Genomic DNA, 17,172 nt, shown 5'->3' on the forward strand with positions numbered 1-17,172 from the left:
TTTAATTTATACATATTTTTTTAATGAAACACAGACTTCAAACGAAAGTCGTTTGTTTGAAAATGCCATAACTAGGCGAAACAATTGTCGCAATATTAATTATTAGGTGTTTTTTAATAAAAATACAACTTAGAAAACTCAAAAAGATGTGTTTGATTTAAAAATTAATGCATAAATTAAAATGGAGTTCTATAAACGAAACACCAAATCAATAAATAAATATCTTCAATATACTTTATCACTGTTATTTTTTACATCTCATCAAAGACGAAGGAGAATACGGAAGTCTGGGCATTTGCGGGGCTAACGACCGTCATAGGCTCGTTTAAGTGATCACTCTACATACGTGTAACGTTCACGAATTCTACCCATTATTGACAACCACGGTACTCAAATTCTTGGAAGTTCTATATATATGGACCAATTTAAAAAAATAATGTGAATAATAACTCATATAATCGGAGATAATCCATATTTGTTAACAAGTATTTGTCAAAGGGATAGTGAAAGCAAAAAAAAACAAAAACCTGTAGGATAATTAAGTGCCAAAACGAGATTGAGTCTAAAATGCCAGCAGTACGATAAAAGGGAATACACACTTGTGGATGTCCTCGCCAAAACGTTACATTCCATTATAAATGATTATAATTAATCGGGAATTCTCGATTGTGAAATTGTAACGTTTTGGTGCGATTTAATGATTTTATATTGGTTTAACACAGGGTTGGTCACGTTTTGTTACAACTTTAATTAAGATTTTGATAGAATATAGTAAACAGAGCAGATTTGCATTTAAGGGATTTTTGGAAATGGAAATTTAACTTTTTGGTGAGGACCTCCACAATTTATTTAAGTTAATCCTTGGAGAACACATCAGAAAATCGACACTAGTATTTTATTTTAATTTTTTTCTCACAGAAATGGACGCACGTCCCACATTTTATACTTCGGTCATTGTAACAGTCTTGCTCGCCGTGGGGTTTGTAAAATGTTTTAGGGGATGGGTTACAGCATAGCGAGGGCCAACGTGATGTACCCTTCGTCGGACGTGCCGGATTCAGGCATTCTGTAACAATCTAGCCCATATGTGTACCTGCACAGGATTGATACCTTCATGGGTGGTGCGGGAATGTCGGGTCGCTAGTGTGGGAACTATGTATGGTATGAGGTCCTATGGGATGCGACCGATAATCTTTGGTTATGAGAAGGATTATTATTTCAGGATCCTTATATTTTATTAATGAAATTTGTACTTACAATAACGCTGTTCATATATAATAGTCATATTTATAACAATTGCCTCAAACTGCTTATTAAATCTAGAGACACAAACAAAATATAAATAAGGTACGGGATATTAAAAAAGCTGTAAGAAATAAAACAACGAAAAATCAAAAGACTTCCCCATCCACATTTTTCCTCCTTAGGATCTCTTAAAACAGCAAACATTTTCAATTTGTGTTTGATAATGATTTTGAATGGATTGAAACACGTACCAGAATAGATTTACAGAAAAAGTGGTATTTACTATGGTATTTTATGTTTATAATTTTACAACATTTTGAGTGTGTCCAAATACTTGTTCACAAATCTGGATTATCTCCAATTATAAGAGATATTTTTCATATTATTTTATTGAAATCTCACCAGCCTATGACGGCAGTCAGCCCCGTAAATGCCCAGACTTCCATATTCTTCTTCATCTTTGATGAGATTTTAAAAAATAATTTATAATTTTAAATATAATATAAAATTGCTGTGGTAAAAAAATGTTTTTTCGAAGCAGTTTTTTTACCGCAATGTTGAACGTAACAGCAACATCAGCAATACTTAAAATTGATTGTGGTAAACAGACTGTTTTTTTACAGCTGTTGTCGTTTCGAATTTCCATTTTTTTTTATTACATTGTTGTTTCATAATTTTTATAATAACTGTCGTTGCTTCACTAACATTGTAAAATTAAACATATTAGAAATGTGTACTTTTTATTATCCTTCTTTTCCATTCAACCAGACAACCTAAAGAAAGCCTACCCGGGTACAGCTAGTAACAATAAAGTTATTATTTTCCCGAAAATCAACCCCCGGCTTTAGCTATATAAGTTTGACAGAGCTTATTAACCCTAATTCGTCCATTGTCTTCTTGAACCTTTGTTCCGGGGGTGACGAGACGATCTCATGTTTATTTTCAATAATCCATTTATCTAATGCGTGCTGGATTTACATAGCTATTATAGGGCTTAATTAAATTGTTGGAATTGATATGGCGGCTCTTACACATTTAATTTAAGGGTAGGGTAAAGGGATAAATTCAATCAAACGTAATTTTAGCATCAATTCAGATTGATGAATAGTAATATATTCAGGTATTGTTCCACGTACTCGTACCTTCGCTTTGTATAATAATTTTGGGTAAATTAAACATGAAAGCATAAATATTCACGTTTACCTTCGTACAGAATGACAAATCTACTTACATATAATATATCATCGCTAATTTAATTGCTTAAACGGTGATAAATTTGGTTTTTAAATTCATAGTTAAAATTAAAAAAATGATCCACTTCTTAAAAATAATTATCAATTTTTAATGAAAAAAATGGGAAACGGAAAATTGACGTTTTCCCAAAAAAATTAGAACAATGAATTTTGGTCCGCATATTCTTTAAGCAATGATATGTATAAAGTATATAATTAGGGTAGGAAGTTAAAAAAAAAAGTATATATTCTTATAAAAATAAATTTGAAATTTTATCGAATTTTAAAAAAACTTTATTAGTTCAATGATTAATGAAAAAACGTGAGATTTCTGTCCACATCATAAAAATTCAACATCACATTTTATTGACTATCACAATTTTCCATATTTTTTTTCAATTAAACTAGATAAGCCACGGGTTGTGCATTTTATGTATTTAAAGAATTGATTGATTTGTGGTATGGTAATATAACACTCTCCTTATCGTTCATCGTTCACTTTGTGTAATACCACTTAATAACTCTACTTTTTATAGGATAATTAAATTCATATAGTTTTTTCACAACTTCTTATATTCAATGACTACATGTAAAGCAGTTCACTGCCCGTAAGAGACATTTGACATCAATGCTTCATTTTATACAGTTATGAATACATTTCCATGTATTTATTTTTTTATATTTCACGATAAAATACTAACTTTATTGGAAGATCATTCTTATCTTCACTATTCGTGTCATATTCAAACTTGAAAAATAATATCTTTGAAATAAAAATGATTTTGATTTTTTTCATAGGGTCCAGTTTCGTTCAGTGGAGCTGATCGAGTTGGAACGTCAGCATTCTACCAAGTACAAGGTAAGAAATCATTTTATCATGTATAGTATACATTAATTTCAATACTTTTCATATTTAATATCTCATATCTGCGTTTTGTAAATTCAAGCATTTGAATAAAGCAAGCATTTAAGCATTTCTTAATAAATTCGTATTTTTTTTGTTTATATAATTGAATATGATTCTAAATTACGTAAAGGCGATGTGATGAGAATAACTTTCCATGTACCAGTCCAGAATATAGCCTGTATTTAAAATATTACACTATATATTAATCCAATTATGAAGAACAAGGGTTCAGGTGAGTAGAAATTCATACAAAGATGTTATTCAACCTTTGTTATTCAAAGATGAAGTAGTATTGTCCAAACCACACCGCTACTATTTATTGATTTAGCACTAAGGAGGTACTCGCAAATATACAATTCAGTAAGCGAATGACTGAGCGAGGAGCCAGATGTGTCTCTGAACACATTTTTTATAATATAACAAATATTGGAATTTGATTATTTTTTACAATTAATTTTTTACCTTTCATAACTCCTTACCTTTCAATAACTCTTTTCATTTCAAACCGTATATTTATTTCGAAGAAAAACTTATTTTTTCCATACAAAAATGGTATCTTACCTAAAACTCAATTACGTTTAATGTTACCTAGGTTTAAAAAAAATTAAGTTGCGGGCTATCGAACATAACGCCTTAACTTTGTGGAATAACGTGATGATTTAAATGCAATATAAAAATAAAAACACACATCGCTCACTCCTTTCAAGAACGTCATAAATCAAAAATCGTCAATTTTCAGTTGAGTAGATTCACATCTCAACGTAGATGAATATAGTCTTGGTATTTACAGGGTTTATGACCTGTCATATGCTGGTTTAAGTGATCACTTTATACGCCTATAATATTCACTACTCTACCCATGATTGACTACCACACGACTCAAATTTTGGATGTTGTATATATCCTTTAATTTACATCTTCTTCCACATGTGAGTGTTTTCGGCACCATCTATCGTTGAATTGAGTAAGTTTTTTTTGTTAAGATGAGACCTTCATAAAATGTATGTAGGGTAGACTGGGTACGGTTGAAACAATTTTGCTTATATTGTCCATAGTATTGCTCTTTACAAGTCAAGCGATGATGAAGATGCATTAAATACAAGAGCGTGTTTCTGTCTACTAATCGGAAGTATTATTTCAGTACCCGGTGTGTTATTTTTAGTGGCAGATCAAATTTAAAAAATATATCCGATTTGTTTCAACCGTCCCCATACCAGGGGCAGTTGAAACAGTGATTGGGGTCAGTTGAAACACACGCAAATAAATCAATATTTAATATTGTAAGACGTTTTATTCATTATTTATTTTTGTTTTATAAATAATTATGGCACCGCATGACAATATTAATCAGTCTACAGATATGTAATGAACAAAAACAACTAAAAACAATGGCATTTAAAAAAAAAACAAATTGAATGAAAATAATATGTAAATAAACTAAAAGGAAACACTTCTTTCATTTTGATTAGTCATAAATCAAGCGAAAATCTAGCTTTGGGATCATTCCGAGTCGCAATTGTGGCAAACATAGCTTAGACCACCTTTTGTGCAGTCTTCTTGAGCCTACAGTTTACAAGTGGTGCACTGTATCCACTTTTCACCGGATCTGCTCTCTGAATACAGTGACAGATAAACAAGACAATAGCACTCGTCCTCTTTTGATGATGATTCCTGTTGCGTATTATGATTATTTTTTTCCTTTGACGATCCTTCTACTTTTTCCTCCATCAAATCTTTTCTTGACTTACTTAGTTTTCATCCGTTTCAACCTTATTTCATGCTCCTTTCTTATCTCTTCTTTCTCTGTTTTTTTAGTAGCAAGTGTTTTGCAAGCTCCTGCTCCTGCTCTTTATTAAAAACTTCGTTCTGGGGTTCATATGCCATTTTCTTCTTCACCAGATGCATCTCGCTTTCGTATGTATCTAATGAGCGAACAGTGGTTTAATCCATGCTTTTCCGCCGCTTTTCGCAGTGAATCTCCTGCTTTAACCTCCTTATAAGCGTATGTATACCTCGACAAGTCGACCTCCCCTTTCGAAGTCTTTCTTGCGCGTACTCTCGGCATCCAGAAAACAGGAAATCTGAAAAAATATGTTGTTTCAACCGTACCCATTAAAAATGTTTCAACCGTCCCCAACCCCTCCTTTAGGTGGAAAACAGAAAAGAGTAATGTTAACAATAATGGCACATTAAAACTAATCACTATATCGTATTCTACAAGCTTCATTTAAAACACGAAATCATAGTCAATAATTTCGTTTCAATAGAAACCGTAATAAAAAGGAAATTCTCATAACAAAAATACTTACTTTTGGTTATCAAAATACAATAGGGCCTCCTACAAGCAACTGCACCGTGCGGCGAGCGATGCAACACTGATATTCGTGTTTGAACTTGTTATCCGCTTTGTTCGTCCCTTGAACCCTTCACCCTACCACATACGGTTTGCAAGATATTTGCTCTGTTTCAACCGTCCTTTGTTTCAACCGTACCCAGTCTACCCTAAGGTTCTTCCTCTTCTTAATCTAGATTGAGATGTTAATTTAAACAGCTCCTGAGTGGACAAACCCATGTTTGGGAACAAAGATTTGGATACACTCAAAATATGGTGAAGTTTTTTTTAAGATTTGAATTCATTGATTAAAGGATTCCCCTGTGAAAGTATGTCGGTGCATAACGTAATATAATTTGAACCGTCATCCAGTTGTTAATGGAAAGCACTTCAACACTACTGCCAAATCAAGCCACATAATATTATCTAATAGCACGCAGCGCTCGGCGAATGGGAAATGTGCTCAGAATTTGGTATTTCAAGGCACGTAGAACAGTGTAGACGTTCTGCATATTCCAATGTATGTATACAGGTGTCATCGAAAAATAATGCCAACATTTTAAATAACTAATTAAAATGAAACTTTGTTTTAAAATCACTATAAATATTTTATTATAACGTCTTGATAAAGAAGCGGTTAGCTTTGAAACCGGTAGACATTATAATTAAGTTATAATAAAATATTTATAGTTATTTTAAAACAACAAAAAATGGAAAATCACAAAGTTAGTGCTTCAAGTATTAATTATATTTTAAAAAACTGTTTTTAAAAATCTGTTTGGAATAATAATAATGTCCATATCCGTAGTGTAATGGTCAGCACGCTCGGCTGCCGTCCCGGAGGTCCCGGGTTTAATTCCCAGGAGAATCCAAATAAATATATTGGATTTTTTCACAGTAATATTAATTCAATATAACCCTGGACTGGTACATGGGGCGGAGAGCTACTCAACTTTCCTTTATGTGTTAACGATTAAGATAACACTGCGTTTATATGATGCAGTGCCCTATTCGCCATTGGGGTGCGGATAAGGGTTTGAGGAAGTTTAAAATAAACTATTAGAGGTAATGTAATGGTTTTTATCTCAATATGTGCGGAAAAAATATATTTTTGTATGTATCGATGTGTGCACCATTCGTATCTCTACAAATTTATAGTCTGTAGACAACTCCTTGCCACGTACGTGCATTTCAGGAGTAACTGTCAAGTTTGGGGCATAAATTCGCTCCCGTTCACATAAATCAATTGTAATGATTTTTACATTTCTCTATAAAATGAAACCACTTTGTTTTAACCACTTTTTATTGGTTCACTTTATCCAACCGGTTTCATTCACTTGCTGAGTTATTAAGTTGTCATTTGGAGTGTATGTATTCGCTACGCAATGCACAATAAAAACAACATTTATGAGTCTTGAAATCATATTTTTTAATCATATTTTTAAATCATATTTTCATATGGTGTACGGAGAGCGTTGAAGTTTTAGGTTAGAGAAGGGTAATTAACTATGAGTATTTCAATGTTTTAGAATTTAGTACATAAACCTTGATGATGACAAGGTTCTTTTCGATACCGGTTGGATAAAGTGTACCAATAAAAAGAGGTTAAAACAAAGTTATTTTATAAAGTTTAAACATTTTATAAAGTTTATAAAATGTGCCACAAAGTATCTGCGAAAAACGTTCTAGAAATTCACACTTCTATTTATGTAAAATACATGCGAGGGCAAATTTCTGCCGCTTTCTTGAGAGTTAGGTAATTCCAAAATTATTGCACGTACGTGGCAAGAAATCAATCACTAGACATCTACAGAGCGACGAACAGTTCACACATCAAAACATATGTAAGAAGATAAAATCGGCATATTTTAATATGAAAACCATTGAATTATCTTATTTATTAATTCGGCATTAACTTTGTGGAATGACATGATTATTTTATTAAAATTAAACACTTGAATATACCACTTTAATGAGTGCCACTTTATATACCACTTTATTTTAAAATAAAACTCATTAAGGTGGTATATTCAAGTATTTAATTTTAATAAAATACATTGAATTATCCTTCATAGTTTTTTTATGACAGTTATTTAAAATGTTGGCATTATTTTTCGATGAACCTGTATATAATGTAGACTTGTAGATAAAGCGATGAATGGACGTGACGGCCCGTCAACCGCACGCGATGCCTCCCTGGTCTTCCAGTGTACTCAGGATGCCTCATTCCGAGGTGTTTCAGAATTTCAAGTCATCCTAAAATGATTTTGTTTTCACAATATTTTAAATGTGTACAATTATATTTGTCCTAAGAGTTAATTTTTTTATATTATTATCTCAATATAGATGAAGAAGAATATGAAAGTCTGGGTTTTCACAGCGCTTACGACCCGCCATACCATAACATTCACCGTTCTACCCTTTATTGTTCTTTTTATGTAAATACAACATAGGTATTTTAAAAAAAAATACTGAAAGAATCTCCATAAACTAGTTATGAAGCAGTTTGTCACCGTGTTCTTGCATCATGCTCTACAGTTACATACATATGTATGTCGATACATATACCTACAATATATATATATATATATATATATATATATATATATATATATATATATATATATATATATATATATATATATTATATATATATATATATATATATATATATATATATAAATATATAAATATATATATATATATATATATATATATATATATATATATATATATATATATATATATATATATATATATATATATATATATATATATATATATATATATATATATATATATATATTTATTGTTTCAGCATTAACTTTGTGGTAAGACATGTTACTATGATTAAAGAAAACACTTCGTTTATTATCACTTGAGTTTTATTATAGACTACATGTTTCAGAAGTTAAACTTCCATCATTCAGGTCTGTATAATAACTATACAGACCTGAATGATGGAAGTTTAACTTCTGAAACATGTAGTCTATAATAAAACTCAAGTGATAATAAACGAAGTGTTTTCTTTAATCATTATATATATGTATATATATATATATATATATATATATATATATATATATATATATATATATATATATATATATATATATATATATATATATATATATATATATATATATATATATATATATATATATATATATATATATATATATATATATATATATATATATATATATATATATATATATATATATATATATATATATATATGTATATATATATTTTGATTTATATTGACAATCACATAACTCAAATTTCTATGGTTGTATTTATCCTTCAATGTTCTAGGCTTGAGTTGAATAAAAATATATATGCATATTTAGCAGAGACTTTCATAAAATCCATGAAAAAATCTTCTTGAATTATTTCACATACTATACGAGTCGCTTTGACTAAGAGCTTCATGTAAAAAAAAACTCTTATATTAGAATATTTCTTTCCAACCTTCCAGAAGGCTCAGCCGTGCCCGTGGCGTTGTTCTCGCCCAGCCCGGCCCGGCTGGACTTCTCCTGCCCGATGTGCCGCGCCGTGCGCTGGGGTGGCGCCGGCGCCAGCGCGCAGGTGCCGGTCGCGCGCCGCGTCTTCAAGCGCCGGATAGAGACCATCAATCCGGCAGCGTTCCTCGCCGTCACCACGCTCGCCGGCGTCGGCGTCGTGCTCGCCATAGCCTTCCTAGCGTTCAACCTGCACTTCAGGAAGATTAAGTACGAACCATTTTGAACACTTTTTTGTTTTATGATTTATTTTAACCGAATTATATCAATATTTAAGGTGCCTTGACTTGATATGTCGCTCACTCCTATCAACAACGTCATATATCAAAAAACTACAATTTTCATTTGTGCATGTTTTCAAAATGCCCAGAAATAGAACTATATCCTAGCAAAAGCGGCATATTTTTAACTTAATATTTACCCGCTACAGGGCAGAAAGTATTGTTTTTGCATTTTTACGAAAAGGTATTGTTTAATTATTTTTTTTAAATAAACTTAATATTTTTCAAATGGTGAAAAACAATCAGGTTTTTCCTTCAAAGATCTGTTGCTTAGTCAAAAGTTCAATAAGTGGCTTGTTATTTATTTTTAATACATTTTATTATATTTTTAAACTTTTAAAACGATCTCCTCAAAAATCAAGTTTTTTTATATAAGGTTGTTGAAAGGAGTGAGCGATGTGATAAATAAATATACAGTATATCAACTTAAAAAGAGGTTCGTTATTATGTTGAACCTTGAAGATAACTTATTCTTGTATCTTTAGAATCGTTGAACATATAGGGTGTTTTTTTAGATGTTTCGTTTTTAAACTGGTAACATTGTTTCTACGAACTGTCAATTTGACAGTTGACAGTTGATTTGTAGTCAGCGTGTTTTGCCATTTTACTATGAATAGACTGAATGATAATTATGCGCGTCGTAGGTTCGATGAATGAGCCGTAAACAATATTCAGCTTAATCTTCTTTTTTAACGGAAAATTTTGTTCACCGATGAGGCACATTTTTGGTAAAATGGCTGTTCATAAGCAGAATTGCCAAATTTGGATTGGAGAAAACCCAGAGGTCTTTGTCCAAAGTCCTAAGAAAAAATATACCGTGAATAATATAAAGCGACCCTACCAAGCATTTCTCATTGGTCTGTACTGCTGTAACATCTGTATATAACAAGGACAAAGCAAATGTGAAACACATTAAATGTTTGTATTATTCCAGATCTATCAAGCTCTCATCTCCTCGTCTAAGTAACATGACCATAGTGGGGTGCATACTGGTCTACAGCGCTGTGGCTTTGCTGGGATTGGACCACGCTACCCTTCCACCGCCAGTTCATTTTTCTGTTATTTGTACTGTAAGAACTTTATTTTTCATTTGTTTTTCTTTAAAAGCATTCTTAACATTGTGACATGGTAACATAAAACTCTCCTTATCATTCATCATTCACTTTGTGTAATACCACTCAAAACTTTTTAAGTGGTATTTCACAAAGTGAACCAAACTAGGTAATACCACATAAAACTTTTAAAGTAATATTACACAAAGTAAACGATGATTGATAACGAGAGTTATCCTTAACAAGAGAGTAATTTAAATTGTGATTATTAATTCTAGGCTCGAGTGTATTTGCTATCTGCAGGATTTTCTCTGGCGTTTGGGTCGATGTTCGCTAAAACATACAGAGTTCATAGAATTTTTGTGGGGTAAGTCTAAGTCTTCTCCCTCTTCTTCTTCTTCTTACTTTCGTTCCCACCTAATGGTGTATTGGTCACTGCGGGAAATTGATGCGATGTTGCTGATCGTTAATTTTATAAAGGCAAGGTCTTCGAATGAGTGGCGAAAGAATAGTAAAACAAATTAATGCACCGAATGTGGTTGGTAATAGAAGCAGAGAAATACCGAATAAAACTTGGGATGATCCAGTTTATTAAATACTTGAAAGTGGTCAGGTCATGAGTCCATATCAATAATGGGCAGAATGGTGAACGTTAACAATGAAGTGATCGCTTAAGCCACCCAAATGCCAGGTCGTAAGCCCTGGGTTGCTCAGATTTCCAAACATATGTTTCATATCAAGTTGAGACACTTTAAAAAAAATAGTACATATTAGATTTAAGCTTTGTACTGACATTTCTTGGTGGAACCGCATCGTATAGAATAAAATAACAAGTATATAAATTTTTCCACGTGAATTTTATTTTATTAGCGACCGGGTTTTATCGTAACTGACATCATCAGACTGGTATGAGACTAGAAAATATTCTATGTTGAAAATGTTATATACACATTAAATATTATATTATATACACATATATATATATATATATATATATATATATATATATATATATATATATATATATATATATATATATATATATATATATATATATATATATATATATATATATATATATATATATATTGTCCGCCTCCGTAGTGTAATGGTCAGCATGCTCGGCTACCGTTCTGGAGGTCCCGGGTTCGATTCCCAAGGGGGGTAAAAATAAATATAAGTGATTTTTTCACAGTAATATTTATTCAATATTACCATGAACTGGTACCTGAAGCGGAGGGCTGATCACCTTTCCTTCATGTGTAAAACGATCATGATAACACTGCGTTTATAAGACACAGTGCCCTATGCACCATTGGGGTGCGGATAAGGGTTTTATTATTATTATTATTATATATACACAACAAGGCAGGGGTTGAAAACCATGATTTTACATATATTTTTCTGACAAAATAAATTTCAATTAAATGAGTTTAAGTATTGTTTTATAGTAATAATTACATGTAAGTACAAAAATAAAAAAAATAATAATACAAATGTATTGATTTAATTCATTTTGTTTCAGAAGTCGTAGTGGACTGTGCAAAAATAAATTACTTCAAGACACCCAGCTGATATCGTTAATCTGTGTTCTTCTTTTAATTGATGGCCTCATAGTAACGCTATGGGTCGCCATAGATCCAATGCAAAAACATCTTAAAAACCTCACCATGGAAATTAGCTCCGTTGACCGAGGAGTTGTGTACCAGCCACAGGTCAGTAAGCATGTTTCTTTTTCTCTGTCTGCAAAATTTCTAAACTATGCCTTTGCTATTGCGGGACCGATTGCGTGGAATGGTCTTCCACTAGTAGTTAGAAACAGTGAGAGTGAGATAATCTTTAGAAAAAAATCTAAAAACGTATTTCTTAAAGTTTGCTGATTCGTATGGTTTACTAAATCATTTGCACTTTGCATTTCCTTTGCCCCAATTCAATCACAGTGAAGCGCTCTTGAGGTAGTATTTTTTTTAGTAGTGGCGGAGAAAATTTTTGATAAATTATAAAAATAAATTAATGGGAATCTGTATCACTGGAATAATCTATCTAGATCACTTTCATTTCTTTTTTTCTTTTAATTTTTTTCGTCATTTAATTTGGCATTCTTTATTTTTAAAGAAGTTTCACTTCTATCACGTGTACTGTTCTGCATCCGATTTTTTAGTATTTAAGTATAACATGAATAAAAACTTTTTATTGATTGATTCGGCAGTCTTTTTTTATTTAACGTATCTGTTTCTAATTTAAGTTTTACTTGGTAAATACCGCTATTTCTTTAAATCTAATGTGACACGTGTTTCGATTCATCCCGCATCATATTCAGTATTTGAAAACGATGAAGAATGCATCGAATTACGTGTCACAATAGATTTTATGAAATAGTGTCATTTTCCAAGTAAAACTGAAATTAAAAACGAATATTACTAAAATAGAGAGTAAACCTCGAAGACAACGAATCCTCGTAAATTTAGAACCGCTGAACATTTTAAGTAAAACTTAAATTAAAAATTAAAACTTTTTTGCTTGAGCATATTTGATGAATTTGGTGAATTTATTTAAAATGTATTTTAAAGGGTTGAATTCTATTTCAGGTAGAGGTTTGCCGATCTCAGCATACGAACGGATGGTTGGGAGCCTTATACGTGTACAAGGGTTTGTTACTAATCGTGGGGGTGTACATGGCTTGGGAAACCCGCCACGTGAAGATTTCGGCCCTAAACGACTCCCAATACATAGGCATCAGCGTGTATAGTGTCGTCATCACTAGTGGCATAGTGGTGGTATTAGCTAATATCATATCAGAAAGAGCTACTCTAGCTTACGTTACAATAACAACACTAATTCTCATATCAACAACTGCAACGTTATGCCTGTTATTCATCCCAAAACTACTAGCCATAAAGAAGAAAGGTGTGCTTTTAATCATTCTTTTAAATCCAGTATTACATACGCAGTTTTTTTGCTGAACATGTTTCAAAGGTTTATAAAACGCCAACAGAATATTTCAAAGATAAACAATACTAATTTGAAACATTCTCCTTATCATTCATCGTTCACTTTTCACATTTGTGTAATACCACTTGTGGTATTACACAAATGTGAACGATGAATGATAAGAAGAGTATTATATTACCATACTACTAAATTTACATGCTTTTTAAAAGACAAAAAATTCTTATTTGATTAATTAAAAGGAATAATCATACTTAAATTAACAGTCAATTTACTTGAATATTACACGTGTATAAAGTTTAAGTTAAATGTTACACGTGTATAAAGTGATCACTTAAAACCAGTCTATAATGGGTCGTAAGCCCTTAAATACTCAGACTATTATATTATTTTACATCTTTGTTGAGATGTAAACTATGAAGAATTTTCCATTTAAAAATTGAAACAAGGGACTTATGAATGTTGAAAAATTATTTATTTTCAAATGAGTCCATTTTTTCTGTTTTCCAAAGTTTTTTAGTAAAATATTGTTGCAAACTACTGCAATGTTATGCATTTGGTATATATATTTTTGTGAAAATATTAGGCAAATAAGTCAATCTCATATCGAATCTTATCATATTTACTTATATTAATAGAAAGACTGGTTCTAATCTCTAATTCAAACATTTATATTATAAGTGTTCTTTTTTTCAATATTATTTTACACATTCACATCTTGTCTTAACAATTTGCAGAAGATAACACCGACCCCATTATTAAAAGCATGGGTCTCAAATTAGAATGCAATACCAGAAGGTTTGTAACCGATGATAAAAGGGAACTACAATATAGAGTAGAAATACAGAATAAAGTATACCGTAGAGAGATGGCCGCATTAGATAAAGAAATTATTAGACTAGAAAAATTATTACTGGATTCGAATCCCAATTCCAATACTTCATCGAGCACTTCTCTCTCTCAACATCGCAAGGTAAATCCAATTGTAATAGGGTCAATCATAAACCTTCCAATACTGAAAGTTTTTAAGTAATTATTAATATGTATTTTATGTTTTAGATGGAGTTGAAAGTAATTCAAGAAAGCTCAGGAAGAAAAGCTTCTAGAGAAGAATATGCACGAACAGCAAGTATCGGAGGTGGTTTGCCATTACTTTTACTATCCGTTCTTCCTCCCGTTATCCCCAGAGCAAGTTGGCCATCAGCGGAAAATAGTCATTTACCTATGAGAAGAAGTGTCACATTTAGCTCGGAACCAAAACTCGACGAAAACAAAACACAGCCCGCGATTGACTTATATAACTTGAGGTTATTCAACAAGAGGACCGAAGAAAACGTCGGCTTCCTGGCCAGAATACGGAACCTCTTCGGCAGCAGACCCGCTAGTAGGAAGACGTCATCAGCATCCATTACAGGTAACAGTGGCGCCGGGATAGCAGCTGCTCTGAAACTTCACATGGGACTGATAGCCGGTTTGGTTCCTGGGACCCAAAAACACAACATGGTTCTATCCTGCAATACGCTGGATGTCCATACCCCAAATAGAAATTTAAGAAGAGAGTCGTACGCTCATAGCGGTCCCACCATTCATATCTTAACCGACGAGATGTACGAACAAGGGGGAGGAGAATGCTCCACCCGAGTTTTAGAAGAAACAACTCCAACAACCACAAGAGTAGTTTTTGAAAAGGGTAATCTGGACACAGAACCAAGAGTCAATTTCAAATTGCCACCAAATCAAAGAAGACCCTCCATGACCCATCAAATATCTCAACCAGTACTTTCGTTCAAAGATCGCGCTAAAGGCTCACCACGATTTCCTCATAAGATTGTACCCACCTGCAGTTTGTCGACACTCGACGACCACAGAAAATCAAGTCCGGGAACATCTTCCAATCCTCTGAGCGTGGCGAATCTTAACTCGAATACTCGACGGAGTAGTCACCAGCCGCAGGCAAACAAGCCTCGATCTCTGTCAAGGCCATCTATTAGCAGTGTGATGGGAGGAAGGTGGAAATCTATGGAGGATGCTACCCTCACTCTTCCAGGCAGTAGAAGAGGGAGCGGCCTGCTCGCCATGTCGTACATTCCATCCAACGTATACCATTCCCCGAGACAGAGTATGACAGTGAGTAGTCCTTCCTGCGATGTCTGGGCCACGGGAGATTTCGGTATACCTCTAAGTCAGTTGGATGTAGAAATTGAGGGGCAACACGCTAAATACGTTCGTAAAGACACGAGTGAATCGTCACTTTCATAAGTATTATATTTAGATTAAAGATTGATGTACCTTATTGATTAAGTAAATTAAACAAAATAAAATAACCTTTTCCAAATATTTTTGTATTTTTTTAACCTAATGATTTTTATGCAAATATGTACTTATCTTGACATGAAACTCGCAAACCTTATTTTGAGTATAGCACAAGGAACATGTTCTAGAGTATTAAAAAAAAATATTATTTGAATCAACTTATTAGTGTAATACATGATTTTTTAAATATTTTATTATCATAATGTTTTCCTCACTTATACAGAGGAAATATTAAAAATACACATTATATACACATTAAATGCAGTAGAGAAATTACTCTGCTATTTGATATTTACCTGAAGTGTAGGGCTGAACATCTTTCCTTCATGAATCAAGATTTAATAGCATAATTGCTTCTATTTGATGTTGTCCTTTTTCACCATTGGGTATGTGGATTAGAATTATAAGAAGACCTCAATGTGTATAAATATATACATATATATATATATATATATATATATATATATATATATATATATATATATATATATATATATATATATATATATATATATATATATATATATATATATATATATATATATATATATATATATATATATATATATATATATATATATATATACATATATATATATATATATATATATATATATATATATATATATATATATATATATATATATATATATATATATATATATATATATATATATATATATATATATATATATATATATATATATATATATATATATATATTTATATATATATATATATATATATATATATATATATATATATTTATATATATATATATGTATATATATATATATATATATATATATATATATATATATATATATATATATATATATATATTTATATATATTTATATATATATATATATATATATATAGATATATATATATATATATATATATATATATATATATATATATATATATATATATATATATATAAATGTTAAACAGTAGAGTAAAAATCACTTCACCAAGAGGCCAAAATAAACTCAAGGACCTCCAGCGCTGTAGCTGAACATTCTAACCACTTCACTACTAATATTGGGGTACCCATAAGTAACATCGTTTTTTTTAAATGAAATTCAAAATAATTTTTCTTATGGTTTATTTGACTTTAATACAAAATAATTCATTATATTTCCTTAATAATTCCTTATGTCGACAAAATCCCCTTTCCGTACGGGTAGGCTTTATTTGTCTCCAAGTAGTAATCTCCAGTGGAACTGTAATAAATTGAACAATAATTTTATTTATTGTTTCGGCATTAACTTTGTGGTAAGACATGTTACAATAATTAAAGAAAACACTTCGTTTTTTACCACTTGAGTTTTA

General features: G+C 31.4%; 1 protein-coding gene across 1 annotated transcript in view; it reads left to right on the plus strand.

Moving 5' to 3' along the window:
* LOC148312490 (gamma-aminobutyric acid type B receptor subunit 2-like) overlaps positions 1-15,781 on the plus strand; it is a 30,095-nt gene extending 14,314 nt beyond the window's left edge. The window contains exons 7-14 of the mRNA XM_088277247.1: positions 3,276-3,336; positions 9,198-9,450; positions 10,456-10,591; positions 10,852-10,940; positions 12,099-12,288; positions 13,162-13,480; positions 14,260-14,495; positions 14,582-15,781. Of these exons, the coding sequence (XP_088133373.1) occupies positions 3,276-3,336; positions 9,198-9,450; positions 10,456-10,591; positions 10,852-10,940; positions 12,099-12,288; positions 13,162-13,480; positions 14,260-14,495; positions 14,582-15,781 (2,484 nt within the window). The remainder of the gene's footprint in view (positions 1-3,275; positions 3,337-9,197; positions 9,451-10,455; positions 10,592-10,851; positions 10,941-12,098; positions 12,289-13,161; positions 13,481-14,259; positions 14,496-14,581) is intronic.
* The last annotated feature ends 1,391 nt before the right edge of the window (positions 15,782-17,172 follow it).

The sequence above is a fragment of the Brachycentrus maculatus genome, unplaced genomic scaffold (genome assembly GCF_059751285.1).
Source record: "Brachycentrus maculatus isolate JH-2025_06_01 unplaced genomic scaffold, ASM5975128v1 h1tg000039l, whole genome shotgun sequence".
In the NCBI taxonomy this organism is placed as follows: domain Eukaryota; kingdom Metazoa; phylum Arthropoda; class Insecta; order Trichoptera; family Brachycentridae; genus Brachycentrus; species Brachycentrus maculatus.